Source organism: Mytilus trossulus, chromosome 9 (assembly GCF_036588685.1).
Source record: "Mytilus trossulus isolate FHL-02 chromosome 9, PNRI_Mtr1.1.1.hap1, whole genome shotgun sequence".
Taxonomy (NCBI): domain Eukaryota; kingdom Metazoa; phylum Mollusca; class Bivalvia; order Mytilida; family Mytilidae; genus Mytilus; species Mytilus trossulus.
The window spans coordinates 1686778-1704827 of record NC_086381.1 but is presented as its reverse complement, the minus strand read 5'-3'; the positions used below and the strand labels follow the sequence as shown (position 1 = coordinate 1704827).

The 18050-nt window shown below is 36.5% G+C and overlaps 1 protein-coding gene across 3 annotated transcripts; it reads right to left on the bottom strand.

Annotated features, from left to right (window-relative positions):
* Positions 1-11196: 11196 nt before the first annotated feature.
* LOC134684277 (uncharacterized) lies at positions 11197-18044 on the bottom strand. Of its 3 annotated transcripts, none has more exons than XM_063543562.1 (6): positions 17900-18044; positions 16794-16816; positions 15407-15612; positions 14942-15032; positions 12742-12877; positions 11197-11544 (listed from the first exon to the last, which is right to left on the bottom strand). In XM_063543562.1, the coding sequence occupies exons 1-6, from the start codon at positions 17974-17976 to the stop codon at positions 11220-11222; spliced, it is 858 nt and encodes a 285-aa protein (XP_063399632.1). In that variant the 5' UTR covers positions 17977-18044; the 3' UTR covers positions 11197-11219. The 3 variants fall into 3 exon arrangements, with proteins under 3 accessions (XP_063399632.1, XP_063399630.1, XP_063399631.1); XM_063543560.1 differs by having other exon boundaries at positions 17867-18024; XM_063543561.1 differs by having other exon boundaries at positions 17844-18022.
* Between the last annotated feature and the right edge of the window lie 6 nt (positions 18045-18050).

Sequence of the window (18050 nt, the reverse complement as noted above, 5' to 3'; positions counted from 1 at the left end):
ACTTGAGATTGACAAATGAACCACGAGAATGAGGTCAAGGTCAGATGATAATTGCTAGACAGACATATGCAATCATATAATACACCAAACATTGTTGACCTATTGGTAATAGTATAAGAAAGAAAAAATCAACATTGAGCAATGAACCACAAACACGAGGTCAGTATCAAACAAAACATGCCGGACTGACATGTACATTTTAAACTATTTTCATGCAACTGAATGGATGTGACTGTGATATTCACAAAACTGATTGTATATGACTGTGATATTTATACAGCTGAGTGGATGTGACTGTGATATTTATACAGCTGAGTGGATGTGACTGTGATATTCACACAACTGAATGGATGCGACTGTGGTATTCACACAGCTGAATGGATGTGACTATGGTATTCACACAGCTGAATGGATGTGACTGTGGTATTCATACAACTGAATGGATGTGACTGTGGTATTCACATAGCTGAATGGACGTGACTGTGATATTCACACAACTGAATGGATGTGACTGTGGTATTTATACAGCTGAATGGATGTGACTTTGGTATTTATACAGCTGAATGGATATGACTGTGGTATTCACACAACTGAATGGACGTGACTGATATTTATACAGCTGAGTGGATGTGACTGTAATATTTATACAGCTGAGTGGACGTGACTGTGGTATTCACACAGCTGAATGGATGTGACTGTGGTATTCACACAACTGAATGGACGTGACTGTGATATTTATACAGCTGAGTGGATGTGACTGTGGTATTTATACAGCTGAGTGGACGTGACTGTGGTATTCACACAGCTGAATGGATGTGACTGTGGTATTCACACAACTGAATGGATGTGACTGTGGTATTCACACAGCTGAATGGATGTGACTGTGGTATTCACACAACTGAATGGATGTGACTGTGGTATTCACACAACTGAATGGATGTAACTGTGATATTTATACAGCTGAATGGATGACTGTGGTATTTACACAACTGAGTGGATGTGACTGTGGTATTCACACAGCTGAATGGATGTGACTATAGTATTCACACAACTGAGTGGATGTGACTGTGGTATTCACACAACTAAATGGATGTGACTGTGGTATTCACACAACTGAGTGGGTGTGACTGTGGTATTCACACAACTGAATGGATGTGACTGTGGTATTCACACAACTGAATGGATGTGACTGTGGTATTCACACAACTGAATGGATGTGACTGTGGTATTTATACAGCTGAATGGATGTGACTTTGGTATTTATACAGCTGAATGGATATGACTGTGGTATTCACACAACTGAATGGACGTGACTGATATTTATACAGCTGAGTGGATGTGACTGTAATATTTATACAGCTGAGTGGACGTGACTGTGGTATTCACACAGCTGAATGGATGTGACTGTGGTATTCACACAACTGAATGGACGTGACTGTGATATTTATACAGCTGAGTGGATGTGACTGTGGTATTTATACAGCTGAGTGGACGTGACTGTGGTATTCACACAGCTGAATGGATGTGACTGTGGTATTCACACAACTGAATGGATGTGACTGTGGTATTCACACAGCTGAATGGATGTGACTGTGGTATTCACACAACTGAATGGATGTGACTGTGGTATTCACACAACTGAATGGATGTAACTGTGATATTTATACAGCTGAATGGATGACTGTGGTATTTACACAACTGAGTGGATGTGACTGTGGTATTCACACAGCTGAATGGATGTGACTATAGTATTCACACAACTGAGTGGATGTGACTGTGGTATTCACACAACTAAATGGATGTGACTGTGGTATTCACACAACTGAGTGGGTGTGACTGTGGTATTCACACAACTGAATGGATGTGACTGTGGTATTCACACAACTGAATGGATGTGACTGTGGTATTCACACAACTGAATGGATGTGACTGTGGTAATCACACAACTGAATGAATGTGACTGTGGTATTCACACAACTGAATGGATGTGACTGTGGTTTTCACACAACTGAATGGATGTGACTGTGGTATTTATACAGCTGAATGGATGTGACTGTGGTATTTACACAACTGAATGGATGTGACTGTGGTATTTACACAACTGAATGGATGTGACTGTGGTATTAACACAACTGAATGGATGTGACTGTGGTATTTACACAACTGAATGGGTGTGAATGTGGTATTCACACAGCTAAATGGATGTGACTCTGGTATTCACACAGCTGAATGGATGTGACTGTGGTATTCACACAACTGAATGGATGTGACTGTGATATTCACACGGCTGAATTGATGTGACTGTGGTATTCACACAGCTGAATGGATGTGACTTTGGTATTCACACAGCTGTATGGATGTCACTGTGGTATTTATACAGCTGAATGGATGTGCCTGTGGTATTTATACAGCTGAATGGATATGACTGTGGTAATTATACAGCTGAATGGGTGTGACTTTGGTATTCACACAACTGAATGGATGTGACTGTGGTATTCACACAACTGAATGGATGTGACTGTGGTATTCACACAACTGAATGGATGTGACTGTGGTATTTATACAGCTGAATGGATGTGACTGTGGTATTCACACAACTGAATGGATGTGACTGTGGTATTAACACAACTGAATGGATGTGACTGTGGTATTCACACAACTGAATGGATGTGACTGTGGTATTCACACAGCTAAATGGACGTGACTCTGGTATTCACACAGCTGAATTGATGTGACTTTGGTATTCACACAGCTGAATGGATGTGACTGTGGTATTTATACAGCTGAATGGATGTGACTGTGGTATTTATACAGCTGAATGGATGTGACTGTGGTATTTATACAGCTGAATGGATATGACTGTGGTATTCACACAACTGAATGGACGTGACTGTGATATGTATACAGCTGAGTGGACGTGACTGTGGTATTCACACAACTGAATGGATGTGACTGTGGTATTCACACAACTGAATGGATGTGACTGTGATATTTATACAGCTGAGTGGACGTGACTGTGGTATTCACACAGCTGAATGGATGTGACTGTGGTATTCACACAACTGAATGGACGTGACTGTGATATTTATACAGCTGAGTGGATGTGACTGTGATATTTATACAGCTGAGTGGATGTGACTGTGGTATTCACACAACTGAATGGACGTGACTGTGATATTTATACAGTTGAGAGGATGTGACTGTGATATGTATACAGCTGAATGGATGTGACTGTGGTATTCATACAACTGAATGGATGTGACTGTGGTATTCACATAGCTGAATGGACGTGACTGTGATATTCACACAACTGAATGGATGTGACTGTGGTATTTATACAGCTGAATGGATGTGACTTTGGTATTTATACAGCTGAATGGATATGACTGTGGTATTCACACAACTGAATGGACGTGACTGATATTTATACAGCTGAGTGGATGTGACTGTAATATTTATACAGCTGAGTGGACGTGACTGTGGTATTCACACAGCTGAATGGATGTGACTGTGGTATTCACACAACTGAATGGACGTGACTGTGATATTTATACAGCTGAGTGGATGTGACTGTGGTATTTATACAGCTGAGTGGACGTGACTGTGGTATTCACACAGCTGAATGGATGTGACTGTGGTATTCACACAACTGAATGGATGTGACTGTGGTATTCACACAGCTGAATGGATGTGACTGTGGTATTCACACAACTGAATGGATGTGACTGTGGTATTCACACAACTGAATGGATGTAACTGTGATATTTATACAGCTGAATGGATGACTGTGGTATTTACACAACTGAGTGGATGTGACTGTGGTATTCACACAGCTGAATGGATGTGACTATAGTATTCACACAACTGAGTGGATGTGACTGTGGTATTCACACAACTAAATGGATGTGACTGTGGTATTCACACAACTGAGTGGGTGTGACTGTGGTATTCACACAACTGAATGGATGTGACTGTGGTATTCACACAACTGAATGGATGTGACTGTGGTATTCACACAACTGAATGGATGTGACTGTGGTAATCACACAACTGAATGAATGTGACTGTGGTATTCACACAACTGAATGGATGTGACTGTGGTTTTCACACAACTGAATGGATGTGACTGTGGTATTTATACAGCTGAATGGATGTGACTGTGGTATTTACACAACTGAATGGATGTGACTGTGGTATTTACACAACTGAATGGATGTGACTGTGGTATTAACACAACTGAATGGATGTGACTGTGGTATTTACACAACTGAATGGGTGTGAATGTGGTATTCACACAGCTAAATGGATGTGACTCTGGTATTCACACAGCTGAATGGATGTGACTGTGGTATTCACACAACTGAATGGATGTGACTGTGATATTCACACGGCTGAATTGATGTGACTGTGGTATTCACACAGCTGAATGGATGTGACTTTGGTATTCACACAGCTGTATGGATGTCACTGTGGTATTTATACAGCTGAATGGATGTGCCTGTGGTATTTATACAGCTGAATGGATATGACTGTGGTAATTATACAGCTGAATGGGTGTGACTTTGGTATTCACACAACTGAATGGATGTGACTGTGGTATTCACACAACTGAATGGATGTGACTGTGGTATTCACACAACTGAATGGATGTGACTGTGGTATTTATACAGCTGAATGGATGTGACTGTGGTATTCACACAACTGAATGGATGTGACTGTGGTATTAACACAACTGAATGGATGTGACTGTGGTATTCACACAACTGAATGGATGTGACTGTGGTATTCACACAGCTAAATGGACGTGACTCTGGTATTCACACAGCTGAATTGATGTGACTTTGGTATTCACACAGCTGAATGGATGTGACTGTGGTATTTATACAGCTGAATGGATGTGACTGTGGTATTTATACAGCTGAATGGATGTGACTGTGGTATTTATACAGCTGAATGGATATGACTGTGGTATTCACACAACTGAATGGACGTGACTGTGATATGTATACAGCTGAGTGGACGTGACTGTGGTATTCACACAACTGAATGGATGTGACTGTGGTATTCACACAACTGAATGGATGTGACTGTGATATTTATACAGCTGAGTGGACGTGACTGTGGTATTCACACAGCTGAATGGATGTGACTGTGGTATTCACACAACTGAATGGACGTGACTGTGATATTTATACAGCTGAGTGGATGTGACTGTGATATTTATACAGCTGAGTGGATGTGACTGTGGTATTCACACAACTGAATGGACGTGACTGTGATATTTATACAGTTGAGAGGATGTGACTGTGATATGTATACAGCTGAATGGATGTGACTGTGGTATTTACACAACTGAATGGATGTGACTGTGGTATTCACACAACTGAATGGATGTGACTGTGATATTTATACAGCTGAGTGGACGTGACTGTGGTATTCACACAGCTGAATGGATGTGACTGTGGTATTCACACAACTGAATGGACGTGACTGTGATATTTATACAGCTGAGTGGATGTGACTGTGATATTTGTACAGCTGAGTGGATGTGACTGTGGTATTCACACAGCTGAATGGATGTGACTGTGGTATTCACACAACTGAATGGATGTGACTGTGGTATTCACACAACTGAATGGATGTGACTGTGGTATTCACACAACTGAATGGAAGTGACTGTGGTATTCACACAACTGAATGGAAGTGACTGTGGTATTCACACAACTGAATGGATGTAACTGTGATATTTATACAGCTGAATGGATGTGACTGTGGTATTTACACAACTGAATGGATGTGACTGTGGTATTCACACAGCTGAATGGATGTGACTGTAGTATTCACACAACTGAGTGGATGTGACTGTGGTATTCACACAACTGAATGGATGTGACTGTGGTATTCACACAACTGAATGGATGTGACTGTGGTATTCACACAACTGAATGGAAGTGACTGTGGTATTCACACAACTGAATGGAAGTGACTGTGGTATTCACACAACTGAATGGATGTAACTGTGATATTTATACAGCTGAATGGATGTGACTGTAGTATTTACACAACTGAATGGATGTGACTGTGGTATTTATACAGCTGAATGGATGTGACTGTGGTATTTATACAGCTGAATGGATATGACTGTGGTAATTATACAGCTGAATGGGTGTGACTTTGGTATTCACACAACTGAATGGATGTGACTGTGGTATTCACACAACTGAATGGATGTGACTGTGGTATTCACACAACTGAATGGATGTGACTGTGGTATTCACACAACTGAATGGATGTGACTGTGGTATTCACACAACTGAGTGGATGTGACTGTGGTATTCACACAACTGAATGGATGTGACTGTGGTTTTCACACAACTGAATGGATGTGACTGTGGTATTTATACAACTGAATGGATGTGACTGTGGTATTTACACAACTGAATGGATGTGACTGTGGTATTTACACAACTGAATGGATGTGACTGTGGTATTAACACAACTGAATGGATGTGACTGTGGTATTTACACAACTGAATGGATGTGACTGTGGTATTTACACAACTGAATGGATGTGACTGTGGTATTAACACAACTGAATGGATGTGACTGTAGTATTTACACAACTGAATGGATGTGACTGTGGTATTCACACAACTGAATGGATGTGACTGTGGGATTTATACAGCTGAATGGATGTGACTGTGGTATTCATACAGCTTAATGGATGTGACTGTGGTATTAACATAGCTGAATGGGTGTGACTGTGGTATTTATACAACTGAATTAATGTGACTGTGGTATTTACACAGCTGAATGGATGTGAATGTGGTATTAACACAACTGAGTGGATGTGACTGTGGGATTTACACAACTGAGTGGATGTGACTGTGGTATTCATACAGCTTAATGGATGTGACTGTGGTATTAACATAGCTGAATGGGTGTGACTGTGGTATTTATACAACTGAATTAATGTGACTGTGGTATTTACACAGCTGAATGGATGTGACTGTGGTATTAACACAGCTGAATGGATGTGACTGTGGTATTAACATAGCTGAATGGGTGTGACTGTGGTATTTATACAACTGAATGGATGTGACTGTGGTATTCACACAACTGAATGGATGTGACTGTGGTATTCACACAACTGAATGGATGTGACTGTGGTATTCACACACCTGAATGGATGTGACTGTGGTATTCATACAACTGAATGGATGTGACTGTTGTATTAACACAACTGAATGGATGTGTCTGTGGGATTTACACAACTGAGTGGATGTGACTGTGGTATTCATACAGCTTAATGGATGTGACTGTGGTATTCACACAACTGAATGGATGTGACTGTGGTATTCACACAACTGAATGGATGTGACTGTGGTATTAACACAACTGAGTGGATGTGACTGTGGGATTTACACAACTGAGTGGATGTGACTGTGGTATTCACACAACTGAATGGATGTGACTGTGGGATTTACACAACTGAATGGAAGTGACTGTGGTATTCACACAACTGAATGGATGTGACTGTGGTATTCACACAACTGAGTGGATGTGACTGTGGTATTCACACAGCTGAATGGATGTGACTGTGGTATTCACACAGCTGAATGGATGTGACTGTGGTATTTACACAACAGAAAGGATGACTGTGGTATTTACACAACAGAAAGGATGTGACTGTGGTATTCACACACCTGAATGGATGTGACTGTGGTATTTACACAACAGAAAGGATGTGACTGTGGTATTAACGCAACTGAATGGATGTGACTGTGGTATTTACACAACTGAATGGATGTGACTGTGGAATTCACAAAACTGAATGGATGTGACTGTGGTACTCACACAGCTTAATGGTTGTGACTGTGGTACTCACACAACTGAATGGATATGACTGTGGTATTCACACAACTGAATGGATGTGACTGTGGTATTCATACAGCTTAATGGATGTGACTGTGGTATTCATACAGCTTAATGGATGTGACTGTGGTACTCACACAGCTGAATGGATGTGACTGTGGTATTTACACAACAGAAAGGATGTGACTGTGGTATTAACACAACTGAGTGGATGTGACTGTGGTATTTACACAACTGAATGGATGTGACTGTGGTATTCACACAACTGAGTGGATGTGACTGTGGGATTTACACAACTGAATGGATGTGACTGTTGTATTAACACAACTGAATGGATGTGACTGTGGGATTTACACAACTGAATGGATGTGACTGTGGTATTAACATATCTGAATGGATGTGACTGTGGTATTCATACAGCTTAATGGATGTGACTGTGGTATTAACATAGCTGAATGGGTGTGACTGTGGTATTTATACAACTGAATTAATGTGACTGTGGTATTTACACAGCTGAATGGATGTGACTGTGGTATTCACACAGCTGAATGGATGTGACTGTGGTATTCACACAGCTGAATGGATGTGACTGTGGTATTTACACAACAGAAAGGATGACTGTGGTATTTACACAACAGAAAGGATGTGACTGTGGTATTCACACACCTGAATGGATGTGACTGTGATATTTACACAACAGAAAGGATGTGACTGTGGTATTAACGCAACTGAATGGATGTGACTGTGGTATTTACACAACTGAATGGATGTGACTGTGGAATTCACAAAACTGAATGGATGTGACTGTGGTACTCACACAGCTTAATGGTTGTGACTGTGGTACTCACACAACTGAATGGATATGACTGTGGTATTCACACAACTGAATGGATGTGACTGTGGTATTCACACACCTGAATGGATGTGACTGTGGTATTCATACAGCTTAATGGATGTGACTGTGGTACTCACACAGCTGAATGGATGTGACTGTGGTATTTACACAACAGAAAGGATGTGACTGTGGTATTAACACAACTGAGTGGATGTGACTGTGGTATTTACACAACTGAATGGATGTGACTGTGGTATTCACACAACTGAGTGGATGTGACTGTGGGATTTACACAACTGAATGGATGTGACTGTTGTATTAACACAACTGAATGGATGTGACTGTGGGATTTACACAACTGAATGGATGTGACTGTGGTATTAACATAGCTGAATGGATGTGACTGTGGTATTCATACAGCTTAATGGATGTGACTGTGGTATTAACATAGCTGAATGGGTGTGACTGTGGTATTTATACAACTGAATTAATGTGACTGTGGTATTTACACAGCTGAATGGATGTGACTGTGGTATTAACACAACTGAGTGGATGTGACTGTGGGATTCACACAACTGAATGAATGTGACTGTGGTATTAACACAACTGAATGGAAGTGACTGTGGGATTTACACAACTGAATGGATGTGACTGTTGTATTAACACAACTGAATGGATGTGACTGTGGTATTCACACAACTGAATGGATGTGACTGTAGTATTCACACAACTGAGTGGATGTGACTGTGGTATTAACACAACTGAATGGATGTGACTGTGGTATTCACACAGCTGAATGGATGTGACTGTAGTATTCACACAGCTGAATGGATGTGACTGTTGTATTAACACAACTGAATGGATGTGACTGTGATATTTATACAGCTGAATGGATGTGACTGTAGTATTCACACAACTGAGTGGATGTGACTGTGGTATTAACACAACTGAATGGATGTGACTGTGGTATTCACACAGCTGAATGGATGTGACTGTAGTATTCACACAACTGAATGGATGTGACTGTGGTATTAACACAACTGAGTTGATGTGACTGTGGGATTCACACAACTGAATGAATGTGACTGTGGTATTAACACAACTGAATGGAAGTGACTGTGGTATTCACACAACTGAATGGATGTGACTGTGGTATTCATACAGCTTAATGGATATGACTGGTATTAACACAACTGAATGGATGTGACTGTGGTATTAACACAACTGAATGGACATGACTGTAGTATAAACACAACTGAATGGATGTGACTGTGGTATTCATACAGCTTAATGGATGTGACTGTGGTACTCACACAACTGAATGAATGTGACTGTGATATTCACACAACTGAATGGATGTGACTGTGGTTTTCACACAACTGAATGGATGTGACTGTGATATTTATACAGCTGAATGGATGTGGCTGTGGTATTCACACAACTGAATGGATGTGACTGTGGTATTCACACAACTGAATGGATGTGACTGTGATATTTATACAGCTGAATGGATGTGACTGTGGAATTCACACAACTGAATGGATGTGACTGTGATATTTATACAGCTGAATGGATGTGACTGTGGTATTCACACAGCTGAATGGATGTGACTGTGATATTTATACAGCTGAATGGATGTGACTGTGGTATTCACACAACTGAATGGATGTGACTGTGGTATTCACACAGCTGAATGGATGTGACTGTGGTATTCACACAACTGAATGGATGAGACTGTGGTATTCACACAGCTGAATGGACGTGACTGTGGTATTAACACAACTGAATGGATGTGACTGTGGTATTTACACAACTGAATGGATGTGACTGTGGTATTCACACAACTGAATGAATGTGACTGTGATATTTATACAACTGAATTAATGTGACTGTGATATTTATACAACTGAATTAATGTGACTGTGGTATTCACACAACTGAATGGATGTGACTGTGGTACTCACACAACTGAATGAATGTGACTGGGATATTCACACAACTGAATGGATGTGACTGTGATATTCACTCAACTGAATGGAAGTGACTGTGGTATTCACACAGCTGAATGGATGTGACTGTGGTATTCACACAACTGAATGGATGTGACTGTGGTATTCACACAACTGAATGGATGTGACTGTGGTATTCACACATCTGAATGGATGTGACTGAGGTATATAATTTGTAATACAGGTCACCCTTGACCAATAAGAGAGGTGACCTTTAATTGAGGTTTAGTTTGCAAATAAATTATCTTGAAAGCAGGTTTCTTTGTTCGTGTGAATTGTTTCACATGAGTCATTTTGGGGCCTTTTATAGCTGACTATGCAGTATGGGCTTTGCTCATCGTTGAAAGCTGTACTGTGACCTGTGAGTGTTAATTTCCCTGTCATTTAGTGTCTGGTGTAGAGTTGCCTCATTGGCATTCATAACATTTTCTTATCTTATATTGACTGCACTCAAAATAATCACTCAAGGAAACTAAATTAAGAGAAACTGATTGCATTTATTATAAGCTAGATAAAAAATCCATTAGGTTTCCAGATTTTGTCTCAGATTTTTCATTTGCTAAAATTTGACCAAGTTGTTGATTTATATTTTTAGCTTTCCTCTTCTTTGCACTTTTTGTAGTATGAAGCACATTACTAGTTCTTTTATTACCCAGTATATCTGGTGTCTTTGTTAGAGATTGTCTACTAGGTGTCACAGTGGGTAATTTAGGAGAATCTGGTAACCTGGTCAATGTTCTCTGATTGGTAGCAGTGTCTAAAATATTCTTTGTATGTGTTTTAGAACTGGTTCCTGGTTGTGCAGATGTTATTTCTATTTCCTGTCTAAATAAAATAATCATCATATGAGTAAAGCACAAAATATTTATTTAATGTGCATTCCACAATTTCTACAAAAAAGAATTCTTCATGAACATTTTTGTCATAATAAAACATATTTTTCACTTATTGTTTTAATTGTACAAGTTTGTTTTTTTGTTTTCTTTAACAATGCCATTGTAGATTTATTGCATATTCTCCAATGTACTGTTTGTTACTCCATTAATTAATATAAAAATTTGTAAGGGTTCCGCGGAACCCAGTGTCTCGCCTACTTTTGCTGTAACTCCCAGGCTCAACAAAAATGAGGAAAAACAATCAATAAAAATATTCCTCTTGATACTATCTTTTGATTGTAAGAAGCTTCTGTCCAAGTTTGGTGAAAATTTCAGGATAGTTTATGAATCGAATAAATGGTTGAAAAACTTTAACTGCAGACTGTATGTAAAATTAACTGGAAGAAAAACTAAGTCCATTTATAAGTAAAATACAGATACACAGGTACCAAATATTGACAAAATTTCCTTTCTAGATACTAGCTTTTGATCATATACAAGCTTCTGTCCAAGTTTGGTACAAATTTAAAATAGTATAAGAAAGTTATTAAAGTTAAAAAAAAAATTAACCACAGAGTGAATGTGATGTTTCCAAGCAAAAACCCTAAGTCCATTTAAAAGTATAATACGGAAAAAATGGATAATTATTTTTGACAAAATTTACTTCTGGATACTATCTTACGATCATAAACAAGCTTCTGTCCAAGTTTGGTACAAACACAGAATAGTTAAAGAAAGTTATTAAAATTTTAAAAACTTTAACCACAGAGTGAATGTAATGTTTCCCCGTAGAAAAACTAAGTCCATTTATAAGTAAAAAACAGAAAAAAATGGAATTTTATTTTTGCAAACTTTACTTCTAGATACTATCTTATGATCATAAACAAGCTTCTTTTCAAGTTTGGTAGATATCCAGTATAGTTTAAGAAAGATATTCAAATTTTAAAAACTTTAACCACAGAGTAAATGTAATGTTTCCCCACAGAAAAACTAAGTCCATTCTTAAGTAAAAAACAGAAAAAATAGAATTTCATTTTTATAAAATTTACTTCTGGATACTATCTTATGATCATAAACAAGCTTCTGTCCAAGTTTGGTAGAAATCCAGTATAGTTTAAGAAATTTACAAATTTTATTCATAAAATACCTTTCTATATCAATAATAGAGTCAGAATGCAGAGGTGGTTGTTTCTGGTTAAGTGCTTCCTCTCTTTCTTTCCTCTTCTTCTTTTTCTTCTTTTTTGACTTCTTCTCTGGTTCAACAATATCCTGATTTTGTAAACCTGTCGAAAGATTTCAATGTATTTGTAATGATTTTTTATAACACAGATATAATTTTTTATCTCCCTGCTGTATATAACCATGACTTTAAAAACTAAAAATTCATTTCCAAATATATAAAAGATAACTGCAGACAACATATGGTAATTTCACATTTTTTTTAACTACAACCAGATGCTCCACAAGACAGCTTTATATGACCACAGAGTTGGAACCCTGAACAGTTGGGGCAAGTATGGACATAACATTCAAGCTTAATAAAGCTCTGAATTTGGATTGTGATTAAATAATTGACACAAAATAGGTTTCTGACACAGAATGAATGTGGTCAAAGAACTTAAACTTAAAAACTTAAAATTTTTAAATTAGACATTTACCTAAATGTATTATGGTCCAATATCTAAAAACTAATTATATGGTTAGATTCAGCATATCAAAGAACCCCAAGAATTCAAATTTTGATGTAATAAAATAAAGTTCAATTTTGGACCCTTTAGAACTCAATGTGGACCAATTTCCTAACCTGGCCTAAATATCAAGAATCTAAATACATTGTTAGATTCAGCATATATCAAAGAACCCCATATACTCAATTTTTGTTGAAATCAAACAAATTTTAATTTTGGACCCCTATTTGGAACAACTTAAAACTGGGCTCATAATCAAAAATCTAGGTAAATGTTTAGATTCAGCATATCAAAGAACCCCAAGAATTCAATTTTGTTAAAATCAAACTTTAAATTAATTTTGGACCCTTTGGACCTTAATGTAGACTAATTTGAAAATGGGACCAAAAAATTAAGAATCTACATACACAGTTAGATTCGGCATATCAAAGAACCCCAATTATTCAATTTTTGATGAAATCAAATAAGTTTAATTATGGACCCTTTGGGCCCCTAATTCCTAAACTGTTGGGGCCAAAACTCCCAAAATCAATCCCAACTTTCCTTCTATGGTCATAAACCTTATGTATAAATTTGATAGATTTCTATTTACTTGTACAAAAGTTATGGTGCGAAAACCAAGAAAAATGCTTATTTGGGACCCTTTTTGGCCCCTAATTCCAAATAGACTGTCAGGACCAAAATTCCCAAAATCTATCCCAACCTTCCTTTTGTGGTCATAAACCTTGTGTTTAAATTTCATAAATTTCTATTTACTTAAACTGAAGTTAAAGTGCGAAAAAACAATATGTCTTCGAACAACGCCAACGTCATATCAATATACATGATATACGACCACAATTTTATTTTTGCAATCATACAAAAATTGCAACTTGTTAATCAGAATACTGTGGATTCATTTATTTTCATGGGTACCAATTTTTGTGGATAAAGGAAAACTTGTATGTTTGTGGATTTTTTATTTTGTGGTTTTGCCGAGGTCTTCATTCTAGTCTATAGAAAATTTGTTGTTTGTTGAACATTATATTTCATGGTTTACCTGTATCCACAAAATCCACGGATATTAGTATCCAACAAATATTAATGAATCCACAGTAACTGTATAAATTTAGTCATCAATCTGGATTTTATAGCCTCACACCAGTACATATACTACTTTAATTTTCCAGATAACCAATATCTAGGAGATCTACAGATTTATAGAACGTCTAGGATGAGGCTAAGTTGATATTTCAGTCATTGCCAAATATTTTCTGTTTATATTTCCCACATAGTTTCAACTGTGATTTGTGTTATCGGTTATTAAATGTGGTATTTTCCTACAGCAATACTTCATATTTTAATGTTTAATGATGCATCAAATGTATCTAAAGACTATTGATATTCCCCTATAGTTTAAAATATATATACAAAATATCTGCTGTGGATTAATTTATTTTGGTTGGTACCAATTTTTGTAAATTGAGGAAAACTTGCATTTTCGAGGATATTTGATTTCATGGTTTTGTCAATGTCTACATAAACTACTATAGAATTTTTTATATTTGTTGAACATTGGAATTCATGGTTCACAAAATTACCACGAAATCCACGAGAAGTAAAATCCATGAATAATAATGAATCAACATATTTTTCCCCCTTTAGTAATTTTATACTAACTTTGTTGTTCTTTAACTTTTTGTTGTATCAAATCTGCTCTCTTTAAACATGGAAACTTGGTTTTCTTTGTACACACATTACACATGACAACCTGTAATCAAATAGAGTACAGTACACATACACACATGACATTATATACACAAATAACATTATATTCACACATGACATTATATACATGACAACTTATATTCACAGATACTTTATTTCACATTTACATGTTATAAGAAAACTCACAAAAAAAAATTGCTGCAAAGTTAGCTGGAAGGGGTCCAGCTAACTTTGCAGCAATTTTTTTTTGTGAGTTTTCTTATTTTCTATATGTTGCATAATGACTTCTTCTCTAAGATTGTTTATCCAAAATATTTCATACTTTGTAGGACTGCTTGTAATAATATGTGCTTCTTTTATGAGTTGACAATTTGTACCACAGTATGGATAAAGTCGATTATGACCTTTTTTACTTACCAGTGTATTACAACTGTTTAAATATGTCTGAACTACATTGGACTGGAACTTCCCAAGGCTGTTTGGATCTTTATCATACTTTTTTAACAAAACTACAAGTTTCTTGTTTAGCTTGACCTTTGACTTGATTCTAACTCTTCTCTGTGTTGGGGTATAATCACTTCCACAATACTGACATGCTGTCATTGGGTCCTGAACTTTCAGATCTAAAAAAAAAATAAACCATTTGGTAGGTAGTTTTCAAAAACATTCAAAAAATATTTCAACTCTAAATATGATTAATCATAAAAAAAGATTTTTTTAACTTTTGGTGGAAGAATCCAGAGTGCCCAGATAGTGGGGGGATATGAGGGGTGCTGATCCTGAAATCCTGGGCTTAAAAACATGAAATCCCAATGTCTCAAAATTTGTAAAAAAGAATTCCAAGATCCTAAAAGGGTCAATCCGGAATGCCTGAGCTTAAAAACACCCGATCCCGGAGTCCGGATAAAGGTTCTATCCCCCCTTTAGATAGCATCAAACTATCAATTATAGACAATTTACCATTTTTTGCAGTCAAGAACAAATGCCAAGTACAGGATTTGAACTCTCAACCTTAGTGTTGACGGGCTAGTGATACTGTAAATTTACTACTTATACCAGTAGGCCACCTAAGCCCCACAATGAATAATAATGAATCAACAGCATTTGAATACTTTGACTCAATCTTATAAAACTTCTAACTAATTTTAACACTTTCTTTACTTTCCTGTTTTTCTATGTGTTCTATGTGTTCTTTGAGAAGATTAAATGAAATACATATTTAAGATTTTCCCAGATGAAAAAGGGTGAATTAGATTCAAAGGTCAACACATAAATGTTTTTTAAGGTTTTTTGTTGCCATTTTTTTATGACTAAAATGTTCAAAAATTTAACCTAGAACATGGTTGAGTTGTTTAACCCTTTTAAGAGTTGACCATTAGTACCAATAAATATAGCAGATACATTTGTCATTCTAATGCAGCATCTTTTGTAAAATTCATTTTGATAGGTTTACTAATTTTCATAGCATCAATTCACAATTCATTGATACTATGAAAACGTACACACAGGTGCAGATGACATATTCATGACAGATTTTAAATGTATGTTTATATTTGTTTTCTATGAGTTTCATTAGAATGAAGATAAAGAGTATTGTAATTTAAGGTCAAACAGCATCAATTGTTGCTTTGATGGTCGCAAATGCCAGTAAACTTAATTTGCGTTACTGGTATTTGCGACCATCAAATCAAAAATTGATGCTGTTTGAGCTTACAATACAATACAGTTATCGCCTAATCATACAGCCTACAAGATCTTCAGTTGACATTTACTCTTTTTAGATCTATCCTCTATTTGATCTTACCTTGACTCTCTGCTACTTTGTACCTGCAAGAAATAATTAAAAAAGTAATTATATCGGTAGTGTCCAGATATATGAACATGATGAATAAGTCACTAGTTAGACAGCAACATAGATACAAAAACAGTCAAGAGACAGGCGTCCATATAATTTATCAAGCTCTAATTTTATAGATCTATAGTTTAAAAAAGTTGTAAATAAATCTACAGGATAAGGATTGAAATCTTTTGGAGAAATCAATTTGACTGGATATGTAGAGTAACAAAAACATACAAAAGGTAAACAAATTGGAACATGCACCATCATCTGATTAATCAAGAGCATCTGAGATCACCCCTAGTTTTTGGTGGGGTTCGTGTTGTTTATTCTTTATAGGGTTCTATGTTGTGTCATGTGTACTATTGTCTGTCAGTTTGTCTTTTTCATTTTTAAGCAACCAACAATCAATCATTTTTAGCCATGGCTTTGTCAGTTTATTTTGAACTGTCCCTTTGGTCTCTTTCATCCCTCTCTGAATAGGTTTGTTGAAGTTCTACTATTTGGCATCAATATGGCAACAGAATCAACAAGCCCTTGAACTGGTAAACTTGGTGTTTGTTTTTTTTTATCAATAATCACACGTTATTAACATGGTTAAGATTTCAATGATTTAGAATGTTTAGACTGTGAAAATAAGAGTATGGTTACCTCAATAATTTTTAAATCATTATAATGGCAACTAACACATCAGTCATATATCATTTGTAAAATAAACTTTAAAATAGTGTAAAAATAACAATTAATTTAAATCAAAAGCTTCAACAACATTCTTATATTTTTATTTTATGCTGTGTTTATTTCTTTAAATAGGTTCAACAAAAATAATATAATTGCAGCCTTTATAAATAAGGATTTTAGTTTATTAACTATATATGGGGTTTTTATTTTTATCTTATTAATAAAATTAGATAATACAAGGATATTACTATTTTTTTTTATAGATCTACATAAAATTATTCACAGCCTATCCATGCTTATTATCTGACATGTCTGAGATAGAATATCAGCACATGCATTTGGTTTATATACTTCAGCACCTGTGTTTTGATAAAGCTAGAAAATAACAATACTTTAAATAACGATTTGTTGGTTGACATGTCTCTTTATCTATTTCTTTCTGCAGTTTTCTAATCATCAAATTAGACATGTTGTAGATCTGAAAATCTAGAGTTATCCCCTCTTGTCAGTAAGGACCGATTTGCATTTTTATACCGTCCAAAA